The sequence below is a fragment of the Elephantulus edwardii genome, unplaced genomic scaffold (assembly GCF_000299155.1).
Source record: "Elephantulus edwardii isolate Elephantulus edwardi_28Jun2011 unplaced genomic scaffold, EleEdw1.0 scaffold00250, whole genome shotgun sequence".
NCBI classification, from domain to species: Eukaryota; Metazoa; Chordata; class Mammalia; order Macroscelidea; family Macroscelididae; genus Elephantulus; species Elephantulus edwardii.
Window position 1 is genome coordinate 2,358,026 of NW_006400000.1, and position 27,521 is coordinate 2,385,546.

The following is a 27,521-nucleotide window of genomic DNA, read 5'->3' on the forward strand; positions in this document are numbered from 1 at the left end:
ACCCCAGTAAGAATAGCAAAATTTAACAGAACAGCAAACAACAAATGTTGGTGAGGTTGTGGAGAAACTGGAACCCTTATTCACTGTTGGTGTTAGTGTAAAATGTTGCAGCCACTAAGGAAGGCAGTATGGTGCTTTCTCAAAAAGTTGCAAATAGAAATGCCATTTGACCCAGCAATTCCACTATACTGGGAATATACCTCAAAGAAACCATAACCGCCACCCAAGCAGATATATGCACACCCATGTTTATTGTGGCTTTGTTCACAGTAGCAAAGAGTTGGAAACAACCTAAGTGCCCATCAACAAACGAATGGATGAGAAGCTGTGGTATATTCATACAATGGAATACTATGCTTCATTGAAAAACAAGGAACTCATGAAATATTATACAAAATGGGTGACCCTGGAGGACACTATGCTGAGTGAAATATCTCAGTCACAAAAGGACAAATACTGCATAGTGCCACTGTTGTAAAATAATGATGCCCTTTTAACCTTGTGCTACTGACTTCTCTAAGGAGTGCGTAACTCCATGGTGTGATTGTTTCCCTTAGAGACCTATTAGTTGACTAAGAGTTGAACCACAGGGTAAGTTTTGTCCCAAGCACAATGGCTCAGGGCCATAATCACAGGGATCCCACCAATCTCTATCATACCAATAAGCCTAACCTGTTTATGTTTTTAGTTTTGCGCCACAATTTTTGCCCCCTTATCCAAGACCTGTTACTGGGATCCCTTTTAGAGTGCTCAGCAGTGGTAGCTAGATATCATTTACTTTTCTATCCTGAAGGTTGGGGAAGTTGAAATTCATGTGGTCCCTGAATCCTCTGGACTAATTGTTTCTGAGTGTCTTTTGTTTCTTTCCTTTGCTCCAGGCAAGAAACATCTAACTCCATGTAAATATATCTTTGCTGACCATATGCAAGCATTTATGATCAAGCAGCTGCTCATATGCAAGCAAAATACCGCTGAAGATCACTCAAAAGTGGCTAGAGCAGTACATAGATAGGGAACTGCCAAAAATTCAAGCAGGATTTAGAAGAGGCCGTGGCACTGGGGCTATCATTGCTGATGCCAGATGGATCTTGGACGAAAGTAAGGAATACAAGAAGAAAGTCTATTCATGCTATTAATTATGCAAGGGCATTTGACTGTGTGGATCATAACAAATTGTGGCTGACATTGAGAAGAATGAGAGTCCCAGAGCATGCACTTGTGTTCATGTGAAATCTATACCTAGACCAGGAGGCTATTGTACTAACACAGCAGGGGAAGACTGCATGGTTTAAAATTAAGAAGGGAGTGGATAAGGATTGTATTCTCTTTCCATATCTATTCAATCTGTATGCTGAATAAATTACCTGAGAAGCTGGACTATATGAAGAGGAGTATAGCATCAGGATTGGAGGGAGAGTCATCAATAGCCTGCAGTATGCAGATGATACAACCTTACTTGCTCAAAGTGAGGAGGACTTGAAGCATATGTTGTAGAAAATAAAGGAATTCAACCTTCAGTATGGATTGTATCTCAATGTCGAGAAAACAAAGAATCTTACCACTGGACAGATAGGCAGCATCATAATGGATAGAGAAGGTATTGAAACTGTCAACAACTTCTTACTTGGATCCATACCAGTAAACCTAACAGAAAGCAACTAACATCCTTCATATCAACAGTCAGGAAATAAAGAGACTCGTTGCACTGGGAAAGTCTGCAGTTAAGGATCTCTTCAAATTATTGAGGACTAATGATTTAACTTTGAGAACTAAGCTGTGTCTGATTCAGGCCATGGTCTTTCCTATCACTTGCTATGAGAGCTGGACATTGAATAAGGATGATAGAGGAAGAATTGATGCCTTTGAGTTGTGATGTTGGTAAAGAGCACTGAACACTCCATGCATAGACTACCAAAAAGAACAAATAAATATGTCTTATAAAGGATGCATCCAGAGTGCTCTTTGGAGGCAAGGATGATGAGCCTTGGCCTCACATACTTTGGGTATGTTGCCAGGAGGGGTTTCTCTTTGGAGAAGGACATGATGCATGGAAGGGTTGGTGAAGGAGAGAAAGATCTCAATCAGATCGATAGACATAGTGACTAGTGTTTGATCAAATGACTAGAAAATCACAGTTTAGCCAGGAATCACATACATTGTGACGTGGGATACCCCAGCAGACATCTAAGGTAGATGTCTTCAGAGCTGTGTCTTTTGGAAGCATTTCCCAGAACTGTGTTCTTAGGCACCTTTGGATTGGTCGAAACTATTAAACCACCAACTCTTTGGTTAATGGTCAAGAATTTGTCTGTATTTGCCACCCAGGGGACTCTATAGCAAGGTTGTTGCTGGGTGTTGTTGAGTTGATTGTAACTCATAATGACCCTATGAACGACAATTTAAAAAAAAAAAATCCTTTACTACTGGTTTACATACATAGTTCATAAAGTCCATATTCATATGAACAACAAATTTGAACCTTTCCTTATCCTGTTCTATCCTCACCACCTCAATCATACTCAAGTCCACTGTTAAAAGTCACTGTGTCAATTCTTCCTCACTGTCTCTGATATTCTACCTTTCCCTGCATGACATCTTTTTCCAAGGACTTGTCTCTTGTGATAATATGCCCAAAGTATATAAGACAAAGTTTCACTACCCTTGCCTCAAAGAAGTACCCTAGTTGCACTTTCTCTAAGACAATCTTGTTTGTTCTTTTGCCAGTCCATGGGATATTTAGTACACTTATCCAACACCACAATTCAAAGATACTGGTTCTTCTTCTGGCATCCCTATTCATTACCCAACTTCTAGATACATAGAAAGCAATTGAAAAAATCATGGCCTGAATTGTTGTTGATGGTGTACTGTTGAGTTGCTTGCAACTCATAGCAACCATATGTACACATCAGGTCTGAACCCTGTTCCATCCTGAGCCAACCTTATTGTCTCTGACACACCTACCCACATTACTCCAGTCACTGAGTCAATCCATCTCAGTGAGACTCTATCTTTTTTGCACTGTCCTTCCACCCTCCCAAGGACTGGTCCCTCCTTGCAACATGCCCTAAGTATGTCAGATGGAGAAACAGCCTGGTTTCACACTCTCTGGGATGATTGTGTTTGTTCTTCTAACATTCCATAGTATAATCAATACTCTTCTCCAGCAACACAGCTCAAAGGTATCATTTTCTCCTTCTACTATGCCTAGTCATTGTCCAATTTTCTGATACATTGCAAATGATTTCAAAGATCATGGCCTGGATCAGGCATGCTTTGGTCTCTAGGCTGGCATTGTTGCTCTTCAGTACTCTAGAGTAGTCTTTTACAGCACACTTTCCCCAGTGCAATTTATCTTTTGATTTCCTGGCTGCTGGTACCAATAGTGTTGATTGTGGTGCCAAGCAAACTGAAGCTGTTCACAATCTCAATCTCTTCACTGTCTATCACGATGATGCCAGTTGACCCAGTGGTGAGAATCTTTGTTTTCTTGAAGCTGATGCACTTAATTCTTTGAACTAGCATCTTTTCTCTTTAGCACTTTGTTGTTAAGTACTCTTAAATCAGCTTTAACTTACAGCCACTCTAAGTACAACGGAATAAAACCCTGCCCAATTCTATGTTAGCCTCACAATCTTCACTGCATATAAGCCTATTGTTGCATTCACTGTGCCAATCCACCTCATTAAAGATCTTCCTCTCCTCTGCTTACTCTCAACTTTTCCAAGTATAATGTCCTTTTCCAGGAATTTATCCCTCCTGATAACATGCCCCACACATGTAAGAGAAAGTCTCACCATTCTCACCTCTAAAAAGCACTCCTGCTACACTTCTTCCAAGAGAGTTTTGTTTGTTCTCTTGACAGTCCATGGCACATTTAATACTCTTCACCAACATCATGATTCAAAGACATCAATCCTTCGGTCTTGCTTATCCATGGGAGTTTATTCGTCAGAAAGAACCACACTAGGTGTGAAAACAGTGTATACAAACTTTGTAAGTAAACCAGTATAAAATAAAATTTTTTTAAAAAAGAAAGATTCCCATTATAATTCCTGAGAATCAGTGAGAGAAAACCCTCAGGGCAGGTTGCATCTGTCCTGTGTGTGGAGGGAGTATGGAGAAAGTATCTCTCCTTTCTGGACTAGCCTGCTTTGGCAAGTGAGGACCAAGAAGGAGAAAGAAGCTCCAATTTGTCACATCTAGAAGCCTGGAAACAAAGAAAAGAGAAAGGGCCCAGCAGGCATCAATCTGGACGTGCTTGAGGAATATAGAGTGAATACTCAGGAGCTCAAAGAGCAACGTGCTGAGCAGCAGAGAGGGAGAAAATTGTAGAGAAAAGGCAAGAGGACTTTAAAAAAATGTCAGCTCGTCCTATGACTCAAGTCTCCCAAAACACGCAATTACCTGGTAACTACTTTCCATTCCTGGACTGTGTCTCTGAAAGTGACATTGAGAATAAATCATGCTAGGCCCTGAAATGTCCTTACATTTCATTTCTATTTGCCTATTTTTCTTTAGTGCAACAAAATATATGGTAAGTGCACAATGGATGTTAAAATGAGGGGAGGGGGAATCTCATGCATATGTTTCAGGTATTTCAGAGCAGTTGTTCTTTGAGATTGCTTTTTACAACCACGGAAGAAATATAATTGAATATGGAAAAGTATTAAATAAAAGACTGAGAGGGATTAACTTTTTCTTTGCCCGCAAAGTCATTGATATGGCTCGTGGTTTTTCTTTTCTAGGGTGGTATTTGGCCAAAAGGGGGATAGAACAATTTAACATGCTCAGTTGCCAACAAACAATACATGTCTATCCAAAGTGTCCATTAGAGATTCCCTGAGAGGAAGAGTCAGTGATCTACGTCTGAAAAATTAACCACTGGAAACACTACTTTGATCAGCTTGAGATCGCAATGCTTCGGAGTCGACTTGCCATTGATTTGTGGTTTTTTGGTAAAGAAGACTGTCTTCAATGTCTAAAGGCTTTGTGGGTGATGAGAGAGACCAGGGTTTATATCATATCCTGTCCTGTCTTGAATGTTGTAGGGATAAGAAGGTTTTGGAGTATTGAAATGTGAAAACGTGTTAACTCACTTTAGCAAATTTTCATCAATTATCTGGCACAGTGCTCAATGCAAATGGTAGAGCTCAAAGATGAGAGAGGCACCCCCTTACTTGACTCGCATACCCATCAACATACGGGTAGCTGCAGAAGAGCAAAGACTACAGGTTCAATATGGATCACATCTCAACATCAAGAAGGAGCTCTGGTGGCCTAGCAGTAAAGAGCTGCACTGCCAACACAAAAGCACATGATTTTAATCCACCAGTTGCTCTGTGACAGAAAGATAGGCAATCTCCTCTCCTGTGATTACTGCCCCTCAACATTCACTGGATGGTCAGCTATGCATTGGCTTCAACTCAATGATACTAAACAACAAACAACAGCAAGAAAACAAAAGTCCTTACCACTGGGCCAATAAGTAACACTGTGATATTGTTGTTGTTGTTAAGTGTCATCAAGTCAACTATGACTCATAGCGACACTATGAACAACAGATCTGAATCTTGCCCTATCCTCCACCATGTTCATGTTCTCTGTCCTGCTCAAGTCCATTGTGGCAGTCACTGTGTCAGCATGTTGATAGATGGAGAAGAGTCTGAAGTTGTCAACGATTTCATTTTACGTAGATCCACAATCAACATCCATAACAACAACCGTCAAAAAAAAAACAAAACTTGTGTTGCTTTGGAAAAATCCACTGTCAAGGACCTCTTCAAAGGTGCTAAAGAGCAACGATGTTAGTTTAGAGACTAAAGTGTTCCTGATCCAAGCCATAGTCTTTCCAACTACTTCCTAGTCATTTGATAGTTGGACGATGAATAAGTATAACAGAAGAACTGATGTCCTTGAATTGTGGTGTTGGTGAAGAGTACTGAATTCCATGGATTGTAAAAAGGACAAACAAGTCTCTCTTAGAAGAAATGACATCAGAGTGTTCTTTGGAGGCAAGGATGGTGAAATAGCATCTTACATACTTTGGCATGTTGTCAGGGGGGCCAGTACTTAGAGAAAGACATTGTGCTGGAAAAGGTGGAGAGTCAGAGAAAGAGAGGAAGACTTCCAACAAGATGTGCCAATACAAGTGATTTTAACAGTGGGCTTGGGCATATCAGAAACTATGAATATGGAAAATCATAGAGCAAAGTTCAAATCTGTTATTCATAGAGTCACTATACGTCATAGTCAAGTCATGGTCATGGCACCTAACAACGACAACCACATACCTATTACCTGGTACCTTCCCGGTGTCCTACTGTGAACTGCAAATTTAATGACAAGAATTCCACATTTATTTTGCTCATGACTTCTCCTTAGCACACAGCACAGTGCCTGGCACAGGAAACCAACCACTGCCTTCAAGTTGATGCTGACTCACAACAACCCATGGGACAGAATATAACTGCCCCCTGGGGTTTCCAAAGCTTTGAATCTTTATGGAAACAGACTGCCTCATCTTCCTCCCACAGAGAGGATGATGGTTTCAAACTGCCAACCCTGAGGTTAGCAGTCAAGTATTTTAACTGCTAGACTGACAGGGGTCCATTGGCACAAAAGGGACATTCAAGAAATACATGCTGAAGAATTAAATAAAGTTGACACCCTGGAAATTCATCAGCCTTTTGAATTTCATCATTTAGAGTATCAGAGAATTTCATCAGCTGAAATCCATCAGCTGAAATTCTCTGATACCCTAAATGTATTCCCATTGGAATTTTCTATTCCAGCTTAATGTTTGGGTAACACAGCTTAAAGACCCAAGCAAAGAAGAATTGAAAGTTGCCTGAGAAAAGAATCAATGTCATAAAGATTTGAATGGGCCTAATGAGCTGAGAAATATTGGCATTCTTAATTTTTCATTCTATAATCATTCACTTCGCCAGCACTTACTGTATCAGCTACTATGATGTGCTTCAGTGTTAACAAGTCAGTTCTCACTCACGACAACCATATGTATAATAAATACAGAATGAAGCCTGGCTCCGTCCTATACCATATTTGCCTTAGATATATTTGATCCCATTCTTGAGGTTTCCAGGTCAATCCAACTCATCAAGGATTTTTCTCGTTTTTCTTGACTCTCTAATTTACCAAATATGATGTCTTTTTCTATAAATTCGTGTCTCCTGATGATGTACCCAAAGTGAACTAGATGAAGTCTCTTTTTCTTTGTCTCTTCATTTCTAAGGAACATTCTGGCTCCATTTCTTCTAAGAGTGATGTGCTGGTGGGGGTTGATGGTCCATAGTACATCCAGTATTCTGCCAACATCACAATGCAAATGCATCAATTTTTTTTTGTCTTCTTTTTGTCATTGTCCAAGTGTTTGGGTTTTTAAAATTCATTTTAATGAAAGTTTACAGAGACTTAGGGTTTCCAGTCATTCATTGATGCTGTCCAAGTGTTTTTTTTTTTAAGTGTATAGGAGGTTCCTGGAGATACAAACTTGTAGTACAGCCATAAAAAGCCCTGGTGGTACAGTGTATAATTTGTTGAGCAGCTAACCAAAAGAACAGCAGTTCAAAGCCACCAGCTACTCCAAAGGAGCAAGGTATATTGTTTCCTATCCTAAAGATTTACAGCCTTGGAAACTCAGTGGAGGATCCCTGTGAATTGGGATAGACTCCATGGCAATAGGTTTGATTTTTGTTTGCTTGTTTATATGTCTGGTTTAATTTTTATTTTGAAATATTACCAGAATAACACAAAAACAAAACAATCCAAACCCATTGCTGCCGGACAATGGCTTCTCAGACTAGGTCTAGGTTTCTCCTGATCACAATCAAGTATCCTGGGATTTCCATTCTTCTCAATGTTAACCACTAGAACTGTGAAATCGTAAATTTCTGTTCTTTAAAGCCCCCCTGTTGTGATACATGTGTTATAGCAGCACTAGCAATCTAAGACACTCTCCATCCTATCTCCCGGCCTGACTCTCTTCTTAATGCTTTTCTCCATCTGAAATGCTTTTACTCACTCTTTGCTTGTGCGCTCACTGATATTTCCCAAGGCCCTCCTCCCCTCCCCTGCGTCATGGAGAAAGGACAGGGCCCCTGAGCCTAGCGAAATGCCTGGAAAATTATCCTCAGCTGAGACGTCTCAAATGAGTACACACACAAAAAAGAATAACTGAGTGAAAATTTTTACCAACTTTCTTACAACTAAGAGCGAGGAACCTCTATACCAGAGGTGACCCGCTCCGTGGTTAACAAAGGCGGCGACTGAAGGAATAGCACCGTGGTCGGTAGCAACCACCAGCCAGCGGTTATATCCACACATGCTCCTGGGCATGGTTCCAGAGCTAAAAGGCACTAATTGCTTTTATATAAGGAGGGAGAAACACTGCCCCTTCGGTGTCCTTCCGTCCTGCCAGTCTGCATTATCGTATCTGTTACTGTGTTAATTGTTCCTGTCTCACACAGCCAGTTGGGGCTTTATTCTGCATCTGGCCGTGATGGTGACTGCTTTCTACACAGGAGAGAGAGGTACTGTGTGCATATGCGCATGTCTGAGTGTGTATTTATATATGTCCATGTGTGCACATGTACATGTGTACCCCTATGAGAATGTGCCTGTGTGTACACATGTGTTCATATAGCCATGTGTGTCCATGCATGCATATGTGTGTGTGTACATATGTGTCTCTAGTGTCTGCACTGGTGTGTATCCATGTGTCTGTGTCCATATCTCTGTGTGTGTGTGCACATGTGCACCTGTATAAAAGCAACTACACACTGGAAAGGGTTAAGTTGCAGCCAGTCTGTCTGTGCTCAGGGCCCAAAGACTGGCCCAGGAATGGGAGGGACCAGCCTGGAAGGTGGCTGTGGGCTTGGCTTGTCATTAGCTGCCTTTCCCAGGACAGAAGTGCAAATACTTGGCCAGCTGGACAGAGTGTGGGGCAGTGGAGGTTCCCGTAGCGATGGCAGTGGAAGCCCACACCTGGAAATCACTCCCTCCCCGCCCCTCCACAGCAGACTTCCCTGGGGAGCGTCTCAGGCCATTGGAGGAATGACCGAGAGTGCGCCCTTCTGTAGCTCGCCAGCACTTGGTGGGCGGCAGCAGGCAAGGATGGATGTGGTTGACAGCCTTCTTGTGAACGGAAGCAACATCACCCCTCCCTGCGAACTCGGGCTGGAAAACGAGACTCTTTTCTGCGTAGATCAGCCCCTTCCTTCCAGAGGTAGGTGGCAGCGGCTGATGGTTTAATTCAGCAAAGAATAAAGCTTAGGGAGGGCTCAGCCACAATGAAGCTGGTAAAGAAAATTGAACTAAGTCATTGTACGACAAGGCTGGTAAAGTTGTTGCCTGTGAAGTTTGGCTAAGAGATTGGGGAGCTGAAGAAGCTCAGGTACTCACATTGTTCTTTCTCCTCCGGCAGAAGTGGGAGTGAGTGTGTAGGACTTGAGGGGGAACAAAGACAGTTGGGGAGTTGAAGGGTAACAATGAGGACATATAAGTGTCAAAGCTGGAAGTTACAGGCTTGACCGAGAGGGTGCTGTCACAGTCCAGCAGGAGCCTTTTCTTGGGGGAAACCCAGCGTGAAGAAGTGATTAAGGAGAAATAAAGTGGGGCAACTAGGGACAAGAGCTGTCACTATTCACTTGAGAAGCTTTGTTCCTAAGAAAAAGTGCTCCCCCCAAGCGATCCTCTAATAAACCAATCTTTGAGAAGTAACAGAATCACTCTGTGCTTATCAGGGGTTTGTGTTTTGGGGTTTTTTTTTTCCCTGCAAAATGACAGGCAGACTTGGGCTCAGTGATGTGCACACTCCTGAGAGGGGAGGCCAGTAGGATGCAGCCAAATGCTGATGCCCTGAAACCCTTCATCCCTCCGTCTCGTCCCCCTTCCTCTTGGCAGAGTGGCAGCCAGTGGTGCAGATCCTCCTGTATTCCTTGATATTCCTGCTTAGCGTGCTGGGCAACACCCTGGTCATCACAGTGCTGATCCGGAACAAGCGGATGAGGACTGTCACCAACATCTTCCTGCTTTCCCTGGCAGTCAGTGACCTCATGCTCTGTCTCTTCTGCATGCCGTTCAACCTTATCCCCAACCTCCTCAAGGATTTCATCTTCGGCAGTGCTGTCTGCAAGACCACCACCTACTTCATGGGTAAGTGTCAGCTGGTGAGTGTTTCCAGAGCTTCTCTGGGGTCCCACTCAGCTGCCAACTATCCTAAGTCCCTGTCAGCCACGGTAGAGTTGTTGTTGTTGTTATTGTTGCTGGGTGCCATTGAGTGGAGTACAGCTCATAGCGACCCTGTAAAGATGAGATCTGAACCCAGCTCTATGCCGTCTTCACCAGCTCTGCTCATTGTTACGGTCACTGTGTTAATCCACCTCATTGTACGAGACTTAGGTCCTGGCTTTCCAGAAGAACAATCCTCACACCTCTCCAGGTGCCTTCCAGAAGTCAGTCTTTGCATGTCACATCCTGAATGAGTCTTGGAATCACCATGCTGAGCAAAATAAGTCAGGTGCAAAAGGACCATGCTAGCTGAGCTTTCTTACAGGAAATAAGTTCATTTCTAGAAACCAGAGATTCTTAGTGGCTGCCAGGGTTGGTAGGGAGGGGGGGAAAGAGGGAATTTTTTTTTTCTTAGAGTTCACTGAGTTTATAGCAATGGTGATGGAATGACACAGAAAAGAATAGCAAGGGTGGTTGTTTAATCCAAGGAATGCAGTAAATGTCACTGAATGGAGAAACTGTTGAGTTGGTGAAGCTTCGATTGTGAACAGTTTCGCCAATTAGAACAGTAAATCCGTTTCAAGGATGAGATAAGTTGGTATAAAAACACAGAAGAAGAATTTCATTTTGCTTGTCTCCTGTCTGAAGAGGAACTAAAAGCGACATCAAACAGCGTGAATTCTGGGATCCCTTCATTGGCTGTGTGTCCTCATCTTTTCCCAAGTCATGGCTTCTGGGCAGTGGGATGGTAGATCTTCTGTTACTAATGTTTTCCTACGGACAAGGGTTATTTGAAAACGAGTTTAATCACAGCTTTGGGTTTTCTTCTCAGAAATGACTTTCCAAAGTGTTTTTTCGAGGGGTTTACCTGTCTCAGGCAGAGGGAGAGGAGGAGTTCAATTTGCTTCCAGTGCTATGGAGTCACTAAACAGATCCTGAGTGCCTGAGATATACGCCTCTCTGCCTGTACTCATCCACAGGTGACAATTATAAAAGTCACAAAAGTGAATATAATTTCATACAATTGATGCACCATACTCAAGTTTTTATCCTCTTAATCTCATTTTATTCTCTACCACTTTTCATGAATTGGTCAATGTCCCTCAAAAGCATATGTATGTCAACTGGGCTGAGTCTTGATCCTCGGTGGTTTGGCAAAAATATAATGATGAAATCATCCTCCATAATGAGCTCTGATATTATCAGCCAATCAGCAGCTTTAAGGGGGATTAAGGTGGGATGTGGAGAGTTTCATCTCTTATCTCACAGGAGGCTGAGGAAGAGAAAAGTGAGATGAAATAGTAAGACTTCATTTATCTGAAGAAAGAAAAGCTGGAAGTTTTTGAAGCCCAGACTCAGATTTAGGCCCAGATTCTGGACTCAAAGAAAGATTACCGTCAAGACAAGTGATGTCAGGCCCACAGATGTGAGGTCAGGATAGGACAGGGTTTTATAGCACAAAACAACATTAACAACAATGAACAGTGAATTATGTGTTTCTGTTTGTCAACACCATCCATTCGCAGTATTTCTGTTATAACAGCACTAGATACCTAGGGCAGAATTTGGTACCAAAGAAGAGTAAGACGTTGTCTGCCTGTGAAACCGTGACAGAGACCAGAGATCTAAACAGTCGAAGCTGTTGTGGAATTTGGTGATGATCAGGGCAGTGTCTTAAGATGGTTAGTGTTAAAAGCCTAGATTGCCAAAAGAACGTGCAAATACGTCTTGAAGAAAGTGCAACCAGGTTGCGCCTTAGAGATCGATGGTGACACTACATCTCACATGCCTTGGGCATGTTTTTAGGAGGGACTAGTCCTTGGAAAAAGAAATCATCCTGAGAAAAACGGAAAGTCAGAGAAAGAGGGGAAAGGCGTCAGTGAAGTATTTGACACAGTGACAGCAACAGTAGGCTGGAGGATATCCTAGATGATAAGGATGGCACAGGACCCGGCACGGTTCAGACCCACTCTTCAGAGGGTCACTGTGAGTAGGAGGTGACTCAATAGCACCTGCCAACAACAATAGATTACTCTGAGAAAACTGTTGATGGAGTTATGGACATCACACTCTATTTTTCGTGGACTTTGAAGGGAGTAAAGAGAGCTAGAACACCAAAGATAGTAAAGATGGTGAGAGGCAGCCACAGAGAAATGACAGTGGCAAAACCAGGCAAAGATGGTATGGGAACCTACCCATAAAGACCAAACTCTCCGTGGCTTTGGGTTAGAAGTCTCCTGAGAAGCTGAAGCTCCTCTGGACACTTTGGAGCCAGGTTTATTGACCTATAGTTTAAGAGAGCTGAACATAGGGTCCCCTTGAGCACTTACCGGAAGAGCTAAAGTGATTTTTAAACTTTCCTAAGCAAGGCAGAACCCTAGCCAGCCCAAGAAACCTGACTCACCAATGGGTCAAGATGCCAGTGAACTAGAAAGCAAGGGACATGGAAAACAAAGCTTCCTCAATTTCAAAGACTATGATCCATGGGGTCTCAAAGGGTGGGGTCATAGCCTCCTAGGCTTTAAAGAGTCAGATTGTCACTAACTCAGGTCCGGAGTATGGTGTTACTATTTACAAGAGCCAGAGTTATGAGGCTGGTCCACTGTCCAAAGCTGAGGGGGTACATCTGCAGTGTCCAAGGGGGCAGAAGAACAAGGCTTGGTGGAGTCAAGGAGATAGGAATGCCCTTCAGTTGTGCTAGAAGAATGAGGCCTCTCAACTGAGGGGTGCAGGGTTACCATCACAGTGGGCCTGGAAAGTGAAGCTCAAGTCCAGGGCCATAAATAGCCTGCCTAGAACACTTCACAAAGATCCTCCACCAGAGAGCACAGTCAACACCCAGCACTGAGAGGGCAGGATCACTACCTAAATGGTCTCAGAAAACAGAATTCTTTTCAAGTCCTGAGCATTCATGTCGATTGTTCTGGGTTTTTAACTTGTGTAGTGCCCACCACCCCTTATTTCTCTCCAAGTCCCCCCATTTGTAATTAAAATGTCTGCTTTGAACCTATTCACCATTGTAATTTGGAAGCAGATAACTTATATTCCAGATCATTAAATTTGTATTTAAGGGGTTTTTTTAGATTGTATCAAGGAGTATTTTTCATTTTGATTGTATCAAAATGTTTTTCATATGACAATGACATACATTTTTGAATGCCAAAAGAGGAAATGATTTAACTATGTCCCTCAAGAAATATGTGTATACTCTTGGCTGGATCATAATTCTCAGTGGCTTAACACAGGTTAGGGCAGGGTTCAGATCTGTAGTTAATAGGGTCACTGTGAGTCATAGTTGACCCAAAAGCATCTCACAACAAATAACAGTGAAGCAGTGATAAAGTGATATAATCCCTACAATGTGGTCCAATGTGATCAGCCAATCAGTTGTAGGGGGATGAATGTGAGATGCAGCACACTTTCATAGCTCTGATCTGTCAGGGGAATTTCCTTTTCCTACGTGTGGCCTGCATCATCTTTTAGCTTACAAAGTTAAAAGGAAAGAAAAGTGAATACACAGAGAAGAACCTCAGTGGTATCAAGAAAGAAGAACCTGGAGTAGAGTGCATTCTTTGAGGACCACCTAGGAGGCCAGGGGAAGATTAATGCTGAGATAAATGTCATTCTCTAAGTGACACTTGGATCCACAGATGTTAAAGAGGAGAAAAGGACCTTCCCTCAAATCCAATCTAGAAAAAAAGCCTAACCCTAGAACTGGCACCTTAAAATTCGACCTTTAGCCTCTTCAAATGTGAGTTAATTAATTTCAATTTGTTAAAGCGATTTACGTGTGGTATTTGTTATGGAACACTAGATAACTAAGATTGGCATAGTGTTTACCATGGTAGGCTCAAACACAGCATGGTTTATAAGGATGACACAGAGTCCAAGAGCTTCATTCTGTCATGCACATGTTAGATCTTAGGTAACAAAGAGTCAGCAACGACTCACAATAACCATAAACAGAATGAAACCCTGACATTGCTGCCGTGCTGGCAGGCAGTGTGTCAGCCCACTTCTCTTTAAATCATCCTCTACTTTTTCAAGCATGATATCCTTCTCCAGGAACTTGTCCTTCCTGATAAGATACCTGAAACATGTACTAAGAAGTCTTACCAGCCTTGCTTCTAAGTAGCACTCTGACTTCACTTTAACTGAGACAGATTTGTCTATTCTCTTGACAGTCCATGGAATATTCAATATACTTCTCCAACACCACAATTCAAAGGCATTCATTCTTCCTCCACCGTCCCTATTCATTTTCCAAGTTGTACATACACATGAAGCCATTTCAATTCCCCTGGTGTGGGTCAAGACTACTGCACAGGGGATCGCTGTGAGTTAGAACTGGTTCCTGTGTAAACAGCATCTAAAAACAAAAAGAATAATATGCTGCCCTATGAAATAAATGCAGTTCATTTTCCCATCTCCTTGAGAAAGGAACAGAGAGACAGCACAGTGAGAAAGTTACCTAAGGACATGTAATTGGTAAGTTACTGAGCTGGGATCTGAACTCAGATCAGTCTCCACAGTGGAAAACACACCACCGTGGTTTACCCACTGCTGTGGTTCCCTTGAGGCTGAACAGAAACTTGTTTCTTGGTCCCCTCTTTCCATCAAATTGTCTTGTCCCTTGCCCATTCTGAGAATTAGTTAAACGCTGGAGAGGTGGAAAATGAAGAGAGATTTGGTTTTGTGGTGTTTTATTGTTTTGGTTTTTTTTTAATCTGACCCAAGCCTTACAAAAAAATGCAGAGCTGATGTGGATAAGGGCAGGTTTCTGGGACCAGAAAGCTTTATTTCTCCCTGTCGTGGGAGCTAGAGCTGGCACTGACAAAATGGTGATGAATTACTGACCTGCGGACCACTGACAAATAACCAGAACGTGTCAATTTGTGTCCTCATACTCTGAAGAGAGAAAATGAATTGCACATGAAAAGAATCATCGTCACACAACCCGGTAGTTAAATAATTAGCCGCACACAGCACCTTCTGCTTTCAAGGCCCTTCTGTACATACTGTGTGTTAATATTATTATTATTGAAGAACTGTAACCAGGACATATTTGAATGGCGATTTAAATCATGTGCTATGTGGTTGAGCAGGATTGTAAAGGGGTTAAGTGCCAGGAGCTTATTAATTTTGAAATGGTTAATTTGTGTTACGTGAGTCGCAGCCTAGCTAAAAATGCGTTTAAATGGCCAAGAAAAGCAAGATAGTTCTGAAAGGATTTGCAATGCAATAGAGATTTCAATGGATTTAATTCTAACAATTTCAATTCTTCTCTCAATTTTGTGGTCTCCTCAGTGTTAGAACTAACAGCTAAAATTTAAAAAATTGTTAGCATGTGACCAAAGCCCCAAACAACAAGAAAAGTGTGCTTACCTAATAGGGTTTTATACATAGAGTGAGTCCATTGCACAGACTTGGCTGTTGAAGAATTTGGGGCTATGCTGTCTAACCTACGTGTCAATGACTCCTTAAAGTCCAGGAAAATGTAAAGAATCCTGCCCCAAAATCTACTTCATTTTGTCGAATGGTTTTAGAGTCCCAGACCCATTTAAAATATTTTTTTAAACGTGTGGAGACACCCCTCCCCAAAGGAGGAAAAAATCAGCTCATAGTTTTAGAAGATTTATTTATATTCCACACATAGTGGGAATTTAGAACCTCAGATCAAGAGCTTCTACTCTCAGATTCATCTGTTGTTAATGTAAGGTGCCCTCGAGTTAGCTCCAATTCACAGCAACCTTATGTGTAACAGCACTCAGCGTTCTTTGAACCTCTTATTGAGATTAACCCCAAGGTTCAAAAAATATGCTAAGAGGTAATCAGGAGAACGAACAGAATTCATAACTGAAGATTCAAAGGGCATTTTAAGGTGATAAAACATTATCATAATTAAGCACATGATACAAAATTGAGCAGATTTCAGTAAATTTCTTAACATGGATTTTCTTTCTAGTTTCCCCCACAATATCAGTGACCCACGCTCACTCTATCAAATCATAGAAAGGCAGAAAGAATGAGAAGAAAGTCCCTCATCCCCCGGTTCAGCAAGAGAAACTTTCCTGAACATATGGACTGTTCTTGCTTCGTATCTTTTCACCACACATCCATTTTTAAAAACAAACACGCAGACATCTACATTCTGGAATTTTGCCATTTTTCACTCTTAATAACAATCTGTACTAGCAATTTTCAGAGAGACAATGCCTACAGCTCCTTTCCCGGTGACCTTTGGAGATGACAGAATCCTTTACAATACGTGGTTTGCAATGTCAACCTGGCTATGCAGATTGGGCTCAAAGTGACAGTTTCGCCCCAGGTTTCCCGAAACCTCTTCTGCAGGATTGGACTAGATTTCATCCCCTTGGTGACTAATTAATGAGCATCTTCTGTGTAAGCAGGAGTCAGGTCATAAATAAAGCTCAATAAACGTATCTGAAAATTGGCCATGAGATCGATTTGCAAAGGCATTGCTTTAACTGCCTTTATATCTATCCATTTTGGACCACCGCTGAGAAGAATTTTTTTTTTTTAATAATATCCATACACGGTGTTTCTTTACCTTCTGAGAGTTTTCCTTTGATACCAAACCTGCGCAGATCAGATAGGCTAAGCTGGTGTGCAAACAAACGTTGCATTTCAGAGGCGGCATAACCGACTTGTTTGTTCCTTTCCCAGGCACCTCTGTGAGCGTGTCCACCTTTAACCTGGTGGCCATATCACTGGAGAGATACGGTGCGATTTGCAAACCCTTGCAGTCCCGGGTCTGGCAGACCAAGTCCCATGCCTTGAAGGTGATTGCTGCTACCTGGTGCCTGTCCTTTACCATCATGACTCCGTACCCGATTTATAGCAACCTGGTCCCTTTTACCAAAAACAACAACCAGACGGCCAATATGTGCCGCTTTCTGCTACCCAGTGATGTTATGCAGCAGTCCTGGTAAGCCTGCAGTGTGGATTGTTGGGGGTAGTGTTCTGTTTAAGGTGGGGTGTGGGAGAGGCGTGTAAGAGAGAGAGAGATGCACTAGTAGCCTAGTTCAGAGTCAAGCTCTTAACCCAACGCTGAGCTTCTCTGGCAATTCAAATCCAACAGCTCCTCCTAGGGAGAAAGATCAACCATTTCCTCCACACAACTGACAGTTTTGGAAGCCCACCAGATAGATGGTCAGACACAAGTTGGAATTGAGTTTCTGGCACTGAGGGAGTATAAGTACACTCACTGCCTTCAAGTTAGTTTTGACTCAGCAATCCTTCATTGGTTTTCTGAGGCTGAAAATACTTATGGGAGAAGACTGCCCATCTTTCTCCCAAAGAGTGGCTGATGGATTTCAACTGCTAACCCTGAGGTGAGCAACCAAGTGTTTGAACCAGAGTGCCTTTCACGTATGTTGTCGTCAAGTGCCATCCTGTGGGGACGGACTCATAGCCGACCCTCCGGCGGGTTTTCAGAGGCTGTAGATGGCACAGGAAGGGCCTGCCTTTCTTCCTCCCATGGAGCTGCTGGTGGATTTGAGCTGCGTGCAGGCCTTTGAGTTGGCAATGCAGCTGCTGACCGCTAGGCCACCAGCGCGCCCTCCCGTATGTACAGTTGGATATCAGTCTGCAGCATTGGCAGTCAACGCCAGCAGCAGCTTCTCGGAATAAAGATGTGGCAATCTGTTTCAGGAAAGAGTAACAATCCTGGAATCCCTGTGGTGTCAGTACTATCTCGTCCGGTAGGGTCACTGTGAATTGGAATCCACACAACAGGGGCGGGCCTGCAGCATGAGAAAAATCTGAACTATGTTCCCCAGGGTGGTTTGAAGTTTCTAGGAGACTTGTTGAGGAGGAAGCAATGTAGCCTCTTTCTAGAATGACGGTGATAACAAACATTCAAAGAGCTCTGTTCTAAAAGCACTATTTGCATTCACTCCTTCCACACTCGCCCAACGCTATAGGCTAAGAACTGTCTGCTATTGCATTTTCTCTGCCGCCATTGTGTCCAGGTAGAACTGTGCTCCATAGGGTCTCCGATGCTTGATATTTTTTTCCAAAGTGCCCCTAGGTGGACTTGAACCTCCAACCTTTCAGATGACAACTGAACTTATTCATTGATTGCACCACCCACATACCATTAGCTGCAGGGTACAGATGAGGAAAATGAGACATGAAGAATTTAAATAAGTTGTCCAAGCTCATACATCTCATTACCCATTGTGTTGTGTGCTCCTACTTGGTGCAATGGGGCATATCTAGACTTGTTATATTAGACAGAGTTTTCCTGGAGAATTGACAAGAGAGCAGAGATGAACCCCAAACACTCTGATTTTTACTTAGAGCTGCAGCTATGATATTTGCTTAGAAAACTTTGTTGTTGTTGTTGTTGTTGTTGTTGTTATGTGCCGTCGAGTCACGACACATAGTGACCCTATGTACAAAACAGCCCTAAACTCTACTCTGTCCTGTGCCAATTGGTACTGTTTCTGACACACCCACCCTGATTACCCCAGTCACTGAATCAATCCACCTCATACAGGGCCTTCCCCTCCTACGCTGTCCCTCCACCCTCCCAAGCATGATGTCCTTCTCCAAGGACCGGTGTCTCCTTACAACATGTCCAAATTATGTCAGACAGAGCCTCAGAATCCTTGCCTCCAAGGAGCCACCCAGTTTAACCCTTTCCAGGATGAATCTGTTTGTTTTCCTAGCAGTCCATGCTATCCTCAATACTCTTCTCCAGCACCACAGCTCAAAGGCATCAATTCTCCTTCTATCCTCTTTAGTCATTGTCCAACTCTTTGATGCATAACAATATTACCACTAAACTTAAGAGACACTGGTCACAGCATAAGAAACTATCAGCAGCTGATGTGTTTGGAGTCACAGAAGCCAAGGAAGCTTCAGATATAAGCTAAACTAGAAAACTTTAGCAGCTATAAAACGGTACATCTGATAACCATGATTTTGCTCACTAGCTAGCTGGAGGGCTTTGCACAAGCTCACAACCTCTCTGAGCATCAGGGTCTTTTTCTAGAAAAGAAATTAATGATGTGGCATTTTTTTTATGTGGCATTTTAACGTACCGCATTGGGTGGCTCTACATTTCAAAGGAGAACAAGTATATGAAAATGTCATGAAGTATCTAAAAATGGCTACACCAGTGCAGTGGATCATGTTTATTAATTCCAAGGATTATTATTTTTTTTTTAGAAGAGGAGAGTTAGACTTAGAAATGGCCCCAGACTCTGATAATCTCTGCTTTCTATGCTCCTTACATTTCAACCAAGAAACACACACACACACACACACAATGAATGAGACTGCATACGAGAGAGACATTTCCCCAGCTTGAAAAGCAATCTTATCAAAACATGTCCAATTGAAATGAGAAATGGCCCAGCCACCGTACGCCTCTGACAATTTTATGGCCTCATCGTGCACCCTTACACATGCCAGATGTGATTTAGGGGCCAGACACGGGAAGGAGGAGCCTGCAATTCTTCAGGACTCCGCATGTTTAGAGAGAGCATAGCTCAGTCCTCCGAGTACAATAGAATGCGTGTGCCACTGAGCCAGCTTCCCAGGGTCACGGGGAATGGAAGCTGGGAGGACTTTTACACTGTTCATGTGTCAGAAACAGTAATAATGCAATATTTTATAAAACCAAAGAAGTTTTCCATCACTTCTACCTGAGCATTTGATTACTCTGAAGCTGACAGATGGTACGTTCTAGAATCAAACCACTTGGGCTGGACTTCTATCTCGGCTGCCTGCTAGCTGTGTGACTTTGTATCAGTTATTGAAACTCTTTGCCTCTCGGTTCTCCTCATCTTTAAAGCAGGTGGTGTGATAATAGTGCCTACTGAAGCTATTTATGAGAATTAAACGAAGTACTATAGAGAAAATGTTTACGCAGCTGTATGGTCATGTAGTCCTCAGTGAATGTAAGCTCTTGTTACTATTAAGATGTAGACTTGTTTCGGGCACAGAACTATAACCACCAATTTTTTACCAATTAGTTCATTGTTGTTAGTGGAAGGATGGAAGAATAGCACAGGAGAGAAAGATCCTGGGTGAAATGGAGTGACACAGAAACTGGGGTAATGAGGATAGGTGTGTCATAAACAGTGAGACTGGCCCAGGATAGCACAGGATTCAGAGTGACTGTACATAGGGTCGCTATGAGTTATAATCTAATCAACAGCACTTAACAACAACAACAACAACATTGTACTGTTTCAGACTCAATAACCATGTACATAAAACCTTATCTGAGAAAAAGAAACAAACCCTAGATACTGACCCACCAGACTTGGAATTTTCAAAATAACTAAATAAGTAGTAAACAGTGTGTTTTCTGAGATCAGGTAATGATGAATCCTGCTCCAGTGGCGTAGCCTTTAAGGATTATTTACAAAACCTCTCGAACAGGAATCCACCAATGTCTCCAACAGCCAATCTCTTCTGCACTTTACTGCCTCAGAAACCCAACAGAGCGTCAGCTATGAGTCGGTTCCCACTATACACCAATGACTTTCCCTTTTTTCCCCCACATAAAGTTACAATGATGCCATTACTGAATTTCTCTACGTTTTTTTAGGCACACATTCCTGTTACTCATCCTTTTTCTCATTCCTGGAATTGTAATGATGGTGGCATATGGATTAATCTCTTTGGAACTCTACCAAGGGATAAAATTTGATGCTAGCCAGAAGAAATCTGCTAAAGGTAATTATCTTCCAAGCATACACTTGTGCCAAAAGATCACAAAATGGTTTTCTAGAACTTAAATACATATACCCACATAGTGTATATAGATAGAGTACACTGGAGATTTTTTTAAAAAAAAACAAAATACTCTTTTGAGACTGTGTTGTTGCCTAAGGTACAGTCGTGAGACCCAATGTCTCTATTTCCTCATCTGCAAAATGGGAAAATAATTGCTCTCAAAGGAGTGTTAAGTGGAATAAAACGAGATAATACACATAAAACTCAATTCTAAGCGGAGGGCACATGTGTCCCAAGCTTTCTGTAATGTTGCTTTCAAATCCACACGCTTCAACAATCAAAGCTAATTGAGATTCTGGGTTTTACTTGTGTCTCTCCAAAGACATAAAATTAAAAGGGAGATTTTATTTATATCCCAGTTTATTTATAATTCAGCTTGAAATTGTATTTCCTTTTCCCCATCCTGTCTGCCATGCTCTCTCATCCTCTGGTTGTTAGAAAGCCCCGCTCCTTCCCCATTTGTGGTCATGCACTGTTCACTAACACTCTTCCTCTTGCATTCTATGCCACTGTTCAGTTCCCTTGTGGTTGTTAGGTGCCATCAAGTCGGCTTCTACTCACAGTGATCTTTTATAAAACAAAAAGATGCCCTGCCTGATCCCGCACCTTCCTCACGGCTTCTGCTGTACCAACGCCCACTGTGGCAGACAACATGTCAGTCCCCCTGGTTGAAGGTCTTTTTTACCTCCAGTGACCCTCTTCTTTACCAAGCAGGATATCTTTCTTCAGAGACTGGCCCCTCCTGCTAACATGCCCAGAGTATGCCAGTGGAGATCGTACCATCTTTGTTTCTAAGATGCATTCAGGCTGCTCTTTTTTTTTTTTTTTTATTCTTTCAGCCATCCATTCCACCACATTCCTTCTTCTCCAACAATTCAAAGGCTCCCATTCTTCTTAAGTCTTCCTTTTCATTGTCTGACTTTCACATGCGTGTGAAGTAGTTGAAAACCCTGTGGTTTGGATCAGCTAAAACTCTTTCTGCTGTAGCTGCTCTTTTATTGTTGTCATTGTTGCAATTATCCAAGTTCTCCACCACAAAGGTCGTCTAAAGGCTTATCTTTTGGAGAGAGGAAGACCCTCCACCAGATGGGTTGACACAGTGATTGCTGCAATGGGTCAAGCTTGTCAGAAATGAGGGGGAGGGCTCAGGAGGGGAGAGAGTTTCAGTCTGTTGTCCATAGGATCATTTATGAGCCATACATGACTTAATGGCAGCTAACAACAACATGAAGCTTTCCAGGAAGCTCCAGTATCCCAGTCCATAGGGTGTTGTGCTACTAACCAATAGATTGCCTCTCTGATGGTTCGAATGTGCCAACTGCTCTATGGAAGAAAAAAGGTAGCAATCTTCTCTCAACACGATTTACAGTCTTGGGATCCTGAAGAGGGTATCTGTGAGTCAGAACCAACTCCTACAACAGTGAGTGAGTGAGGGCCTTAGAAAGAAAGAAGTGAATTTTCAACTTGTGAGAGGTGGAAAAGAAGCAGAGGAAGAAACAAAGGTCATACATATCCATTCTTTAGTGCCTTATGATCCTTGAAAGATACATAGATGGATATTTTCTTTTCATTGTTAATAGCTCTCTGCTTTTTTGTGATGGTGCTGCTCTGGTGGCCTAGTGGTAAGAAGCTGCACTGCAATCCTGAGGTCATGCAGTTGGAGGCTACCAGCTGCTTCATGGGAGCAATCTCCTCCCATGCAATTAACTGTCTCTGAGAACCCACTGGAGGGTCAGCTATGGTTCAGCTCTGACTTGAAGGTACATAACAACAACAATAACATGGTGAAGCATAAAAAGCAAATGTATTAGTATAACAATATGAAATGTCTTGAGCCACCATGAAATGCTACGTCAGTACAATAGCCTTCAGTAGCTGGCCATCAGCTATACACAGCCATCAAACAGTTGGCTTGTAGCTGTGGCTTAATGGTAAGGAGTTGTGTTGTCAACTCAAAAGCACACGGTTTGAATCCACCAGCTGCTACATGGGAGAAAGACAGACAATCTCCTCCAAAAACTCGCTGGAGGATCGCCTATGAGTCAATGCCTACTTGATGGTACATAACAATAACACAGCTGTCTTGGGGTCCTATAGAGAAACAGAACGTATGAAATGGAGAGATGTTGATTGATCTGTTTCAAAGGGTTGGTTCAAAATTGTGGGGCAGGCAAGCCCCGAATCTCTATGTCAGGAGACGGGCTGGAGGATCAGGCAACAGGAAGAATGTGGTCACAAGAGGAGCGGCTTCTCTGCATTTGGAGGAGCTGACCAGCAGAGATGAATACTATCTCAGATCACCGAAGGTCCAGTCTGGTCTCCTTGATGGATAGGGTGGGGACCCCATGCCTTTCCTCTGAAGTGACCCAGCCCCCAGTAAGTGATGTCACTTGTCCCCCCAGAACGAAAGCTCAGCAGCAGCTGCAGATTCGAGGACAGCGATGGGTGCTACCTGCAGAAGCCCAGACACCCCAGAAGGCTGGAGCTCCAGCAGCTGTCCGCCCGCAGCAGCGGCAGGATCGGCCGCATCCGGAGCAGCAGCTCGGCCGCCAACCTGATGGCCAAGAAGCGAGTGATCCGCATGCTCATCGTCATCGTGGTCCTCTTCTTCCTGTGCTGGATGCCCATCTTCAGCGCCAACGCCTGGCGGGCCTACGACACGGCTTCGGCCGAGCGCCGCCTCTCGGGGACCCCCATTTCCTTCATCCTCCTGCTCTCCTACACCTCCTCCTGCGTGAACCCCATCATCTACTGCTTCATGAACAAGCGCTTCCGTCTGGGCTTCATGGCCACCTTCCCCTGCTGCCCCAGCCCCAGCCCTGCGGGAGCCAGAGGGGAGGGGGGCGAGGAGGAGGAAGGCCGGACCACGGGGGCCTCTCTGACCAGGTACTCCTACAGCCACATGAGTACCTCTGCCCCGCCCCCATGAGCTCCAGGGGGGCCTCCACTGCGCAGGAGATGGGGGCCCAGGGGAGGAAGAAGTGGAAGGTAGGAGAAAAAAGCAGGAGGGCGTGGGACAGAGGGAAGAAGCAAAGGAGAAGAAGGAAGGTTCCATTCCCAGTGGGAGCCATTCATGTGCTTTTCATCCATCCTGTGGGTACCAGGAGTCTAGAGACCTTCTGTGGCAGGCCCAGGCCTTGGTTTCCAGGCAGTTCGAGGAAGTCAACTTTGAATAGCATTCACCAAGCAAAAGAACCCAAGCAAGTCAGTAGCAAGTGCCCAGCAGGGCTTATGCTGTAACAATTAACTGCCAAACTCATGTTCAAAATAGAGAAGGGAACCGCACTGAGTTCTCAGAGGGTTCCAGCACATAACATGAGTGCTCCTTCACCACAGAGGTGCCCGTCTATGTCCTGCTTCTTCTGTGTGCGTAGCAGTGAGAAGGCCGCTCTGCCTCTGGACAAAGTCCATCATGTTTTCATGTCCATAATGTAGCCTCTCATCTCACTATGGCCGCAGACAGGGAACCGGAAGTGAACCCACTTCCAGCCATCTTCCACACTAAGATAGCAGGAGGGCAGCTTGCCTTTTCTTGTTGAGGTCAGTCAGGGACACTCAGAGACAAAGTTTAGAATAGCAAAGAGAACATTGTCTGAAAGATGGAGATTGGAACTTCTATTTCCAAAAAGAGAAAGAGATAAAAAGCTGAACAGGTTGCTGTCTTAATGTGAGGAGTGTCGAGCACCAAGAGGGTAGTAGAAATATTTGTTTTAACTACATACACTGCTTAACTCTTCCTTTATACAGTGATATTCAATCTCATGGCTTCTGTGCCTTGATGTAAGTTCTTGTATTCACACAGCATATCCGCCTTTTCCAGGTAAGTTTTCAGACATATCAGAGAGCTGGAAGTTACATGCACCCAAACAAGGGTGAAAACATGCACAGTCAGGCCCAGAGTCAAAGCAACAAAGTCAGACCCCTTCAACAAACAGTGTTTGAATGCCAAAGTTGTCTTTGCATTTATAGAAAATCTATGTATTTACTGTTAATTGTATACGTGCCAACAGTTATCTATATTCTTCATGTACAGAGATACTCCTTGATGTGTTTATAAAATGGTTAATAGATACTGGAATCCAGCGAGTTCTAACCTTTCTCCTCCCTCCCCCCTCACGATGATTGGTGTTGCAGAATTTGTGCTCGAGTCTCCCTAGTTTAGACATTTCCATCCTAAATAGGATATGAGCTCTATATCGCACTGCCAGGGAGTGTATTTCTCGCCAAGTGTGTCAGTCTGGTGTACCATCACAGCATTCTTTTGTTTAGAAAAACTTTATCTTATTTGAGTAAATAAATTAGGATGGGCATTTGGCATGGAAACTGGTTTGCCTGCTAGTGCAGGAAAGAAGGGGAAAACGAGAGAAAAAAGGAAGGTGGGAGAAAGGAAGAAAGCAAAGGTGGGAAAAAGGAAGGAGGGACAGGACAGCTTTCATGGCCCTGTCATCTAAGAAATAGAATTATTTCCTTTCTAAAGGAACTGTGGTCATGCTCATCCTTTAAGTCCATGCCAGACCCTCTACCCAGCACCCAAAGGCCAAGGATTCCAATTATTGAAAAATGAAATTATATATGGAAAGTGGAAAAGGGCAGGGAAAGTTAATCATGAATAGAGGAAGGGATATCTTATTCTAATGTCTCTCTGGAGACTAAGGTGAGCCTGATACAGGCCATGGTCTTTGCAATCACTTGTTATGCATCAGAGAGTTGGACAATGACTAGGGAGGACAGAAGGAGAGTGGATGCTTTTGAGCTGTGGTGCTGGAGAAGGGTACTGAATGTACCATGGACTGCCAAGAAAACAAACAGAATTCATTCTAGAGAGGGTTAAACCAGGCTACTCCTTGGAGGCAAGGATTCTGGGGCTTCGTCTGACATACTTTGGACATGTTGTAAGGAGAGACAGGTCCTTGGAGAGGGGACATCATGCTCGGTAGGGTAGAGGGACAGCGCAGGAGGGGAAGACCCTCTATGAGGTGGACTGATTCAGTGACTGGGGTACTCGGGATGGGTGTGTCAGAGGCAATGCAGTTGGCACAGGATAGAGCAGGGTTTAGGGCTGTTGTGCATAGGGTCGCTATGAGTCGGAAACGACTCGATGGCACATAACAACAACAACAATAAGACATGAGCGTCATCATTATGGTTTTGGGTTTGTGTGGAGGAAATAGTTGTGAGCTCACTAATAAGAAATTATTGACAGTAGGACTATTTATTGTAAGGTCCTTTCAAGCTAGAAGCTAAAACGTATCTACAACTAGCCATCTCAAAAATATCAAGGTAGGAATTCAACCAGTAACAAACATTGCTAAAACAGAACAGTTAAAAATATTAGAAATTAAAATGTCAAGAAAAGAAATGAAACTGTCTCTAGTTTTCTAGTACAGCCTATAAGATCTATAATTTTTTTCACTAGCATAATAATTTTCTGAAGTGTATAGAGAAAGCTCTGGTAGCTTAGTGGTAAGGAATTGTGTTGCCAAACCAAACATACAGTCTTCGAATCCACCAGTTGCCCCGTGAGAGAAAGAGGGACAATTTCCTCTTGTACTATTTACTACCTCTGAAAACCCACTGGAAAGTCAGCTATGGTTTGGTTCCAACTTGACAATGCACAACAATAACAACACAGTGTATATATAGGAAGACAAAATAAGCTCTATTTCTGAGACCCACTGTCCCACACGGTGGCTATGAGTTAGAATCAACTCAGTAATAATTGGTTTGGTTTTCTGTTTTGTTCTGTGTTAACCTTAAAGTAGGTTGTCATACTTGGCCAACAAAAATGCAGGCTATCTAGGTAAATTTTCATTTCATATATATATATATATGATAAATATGTCCCAGGAACAAAGAATACATGAGACATATATATATGGAGGACTATTTGTTGTTAATCTAAAATTCATATTTAATTTGAAGTCCTGCGGGTTTTGTTTTGGTTTGCTTTTCTTTGGGGAGGAGGCACATCTAACTAAAAGTCAGTTTAAATATGGATAAAATTATAAACAACAGTTCTCAGACACAGAAGAGCAAAATATCAGCTTCATTAAATTTGTTCTAATTTTTTTTCCACAAAATGGATGGGTTTTTTTAAGAAGAAAAAAAAAGCTATTAATTTACATGATCTGTGGCCAACCATTGAGAATGGTACTATCAACATGTTGATTTTACTCTGAAAAATTTTAATTAATTAACATTAAGCTGTGCTAAATACTCTGTTGAACCAGCTGTCTTTCTTTCTATGCTCAAGAGGTTTACTAATTTGAATTTTAAAACAAAGTAGCCTGTAGAGTCAAGGATAGAAAACACATTCATCAAGTTCCTTGTGTGTTTATAGTGTCATCTCCTAGCTTCCACTCATTCCTGCAGGTGGAATTTGAACCCTGGAAGGGAGACTGTGTCTTTGACTTTCAAGGAAACCGTGTGTCTCAGTGGTTTCTGTGCCTTCATTACCATCGTCATCTCTCATAATAATTCATTATCAGTGAATA

The 27,521-nt window shown here is 42.8% G+C and overlaps 1 protein-coding gene across 1 annotated transcript; it reads left to right on the plus strand.

Annotated features, from left to right (window-relative positions):
* The first annotated feature begins 8,955 nt into the window (after positions 1-8,955).
* On the plus strand, positions 8,956-23,957 carry CCKAR (cholecystokinin A receptor). Its single transcript, XM_006899263.1, has 5 exons — positions 8,956-9,247; positions 9,925-10,176; positions 16,939-17,200; positions 20,840-20,967; positions 23,430-23,957. The coding sequence occupies exons 1-5, from the start codon at positions 9,076-9,078 to the stop codon at positions 23,954-23,956; spliced, it is 1,341 nt and encodes a 446-aa protein (XP_006899325.1). The 5' UTR covers positions 8,956-9,075; the 3' UTR covers position 23,957.
* The last annotated feature ends 3,564 nt before the right edge of the window (positions 23,958-27,521 follow it).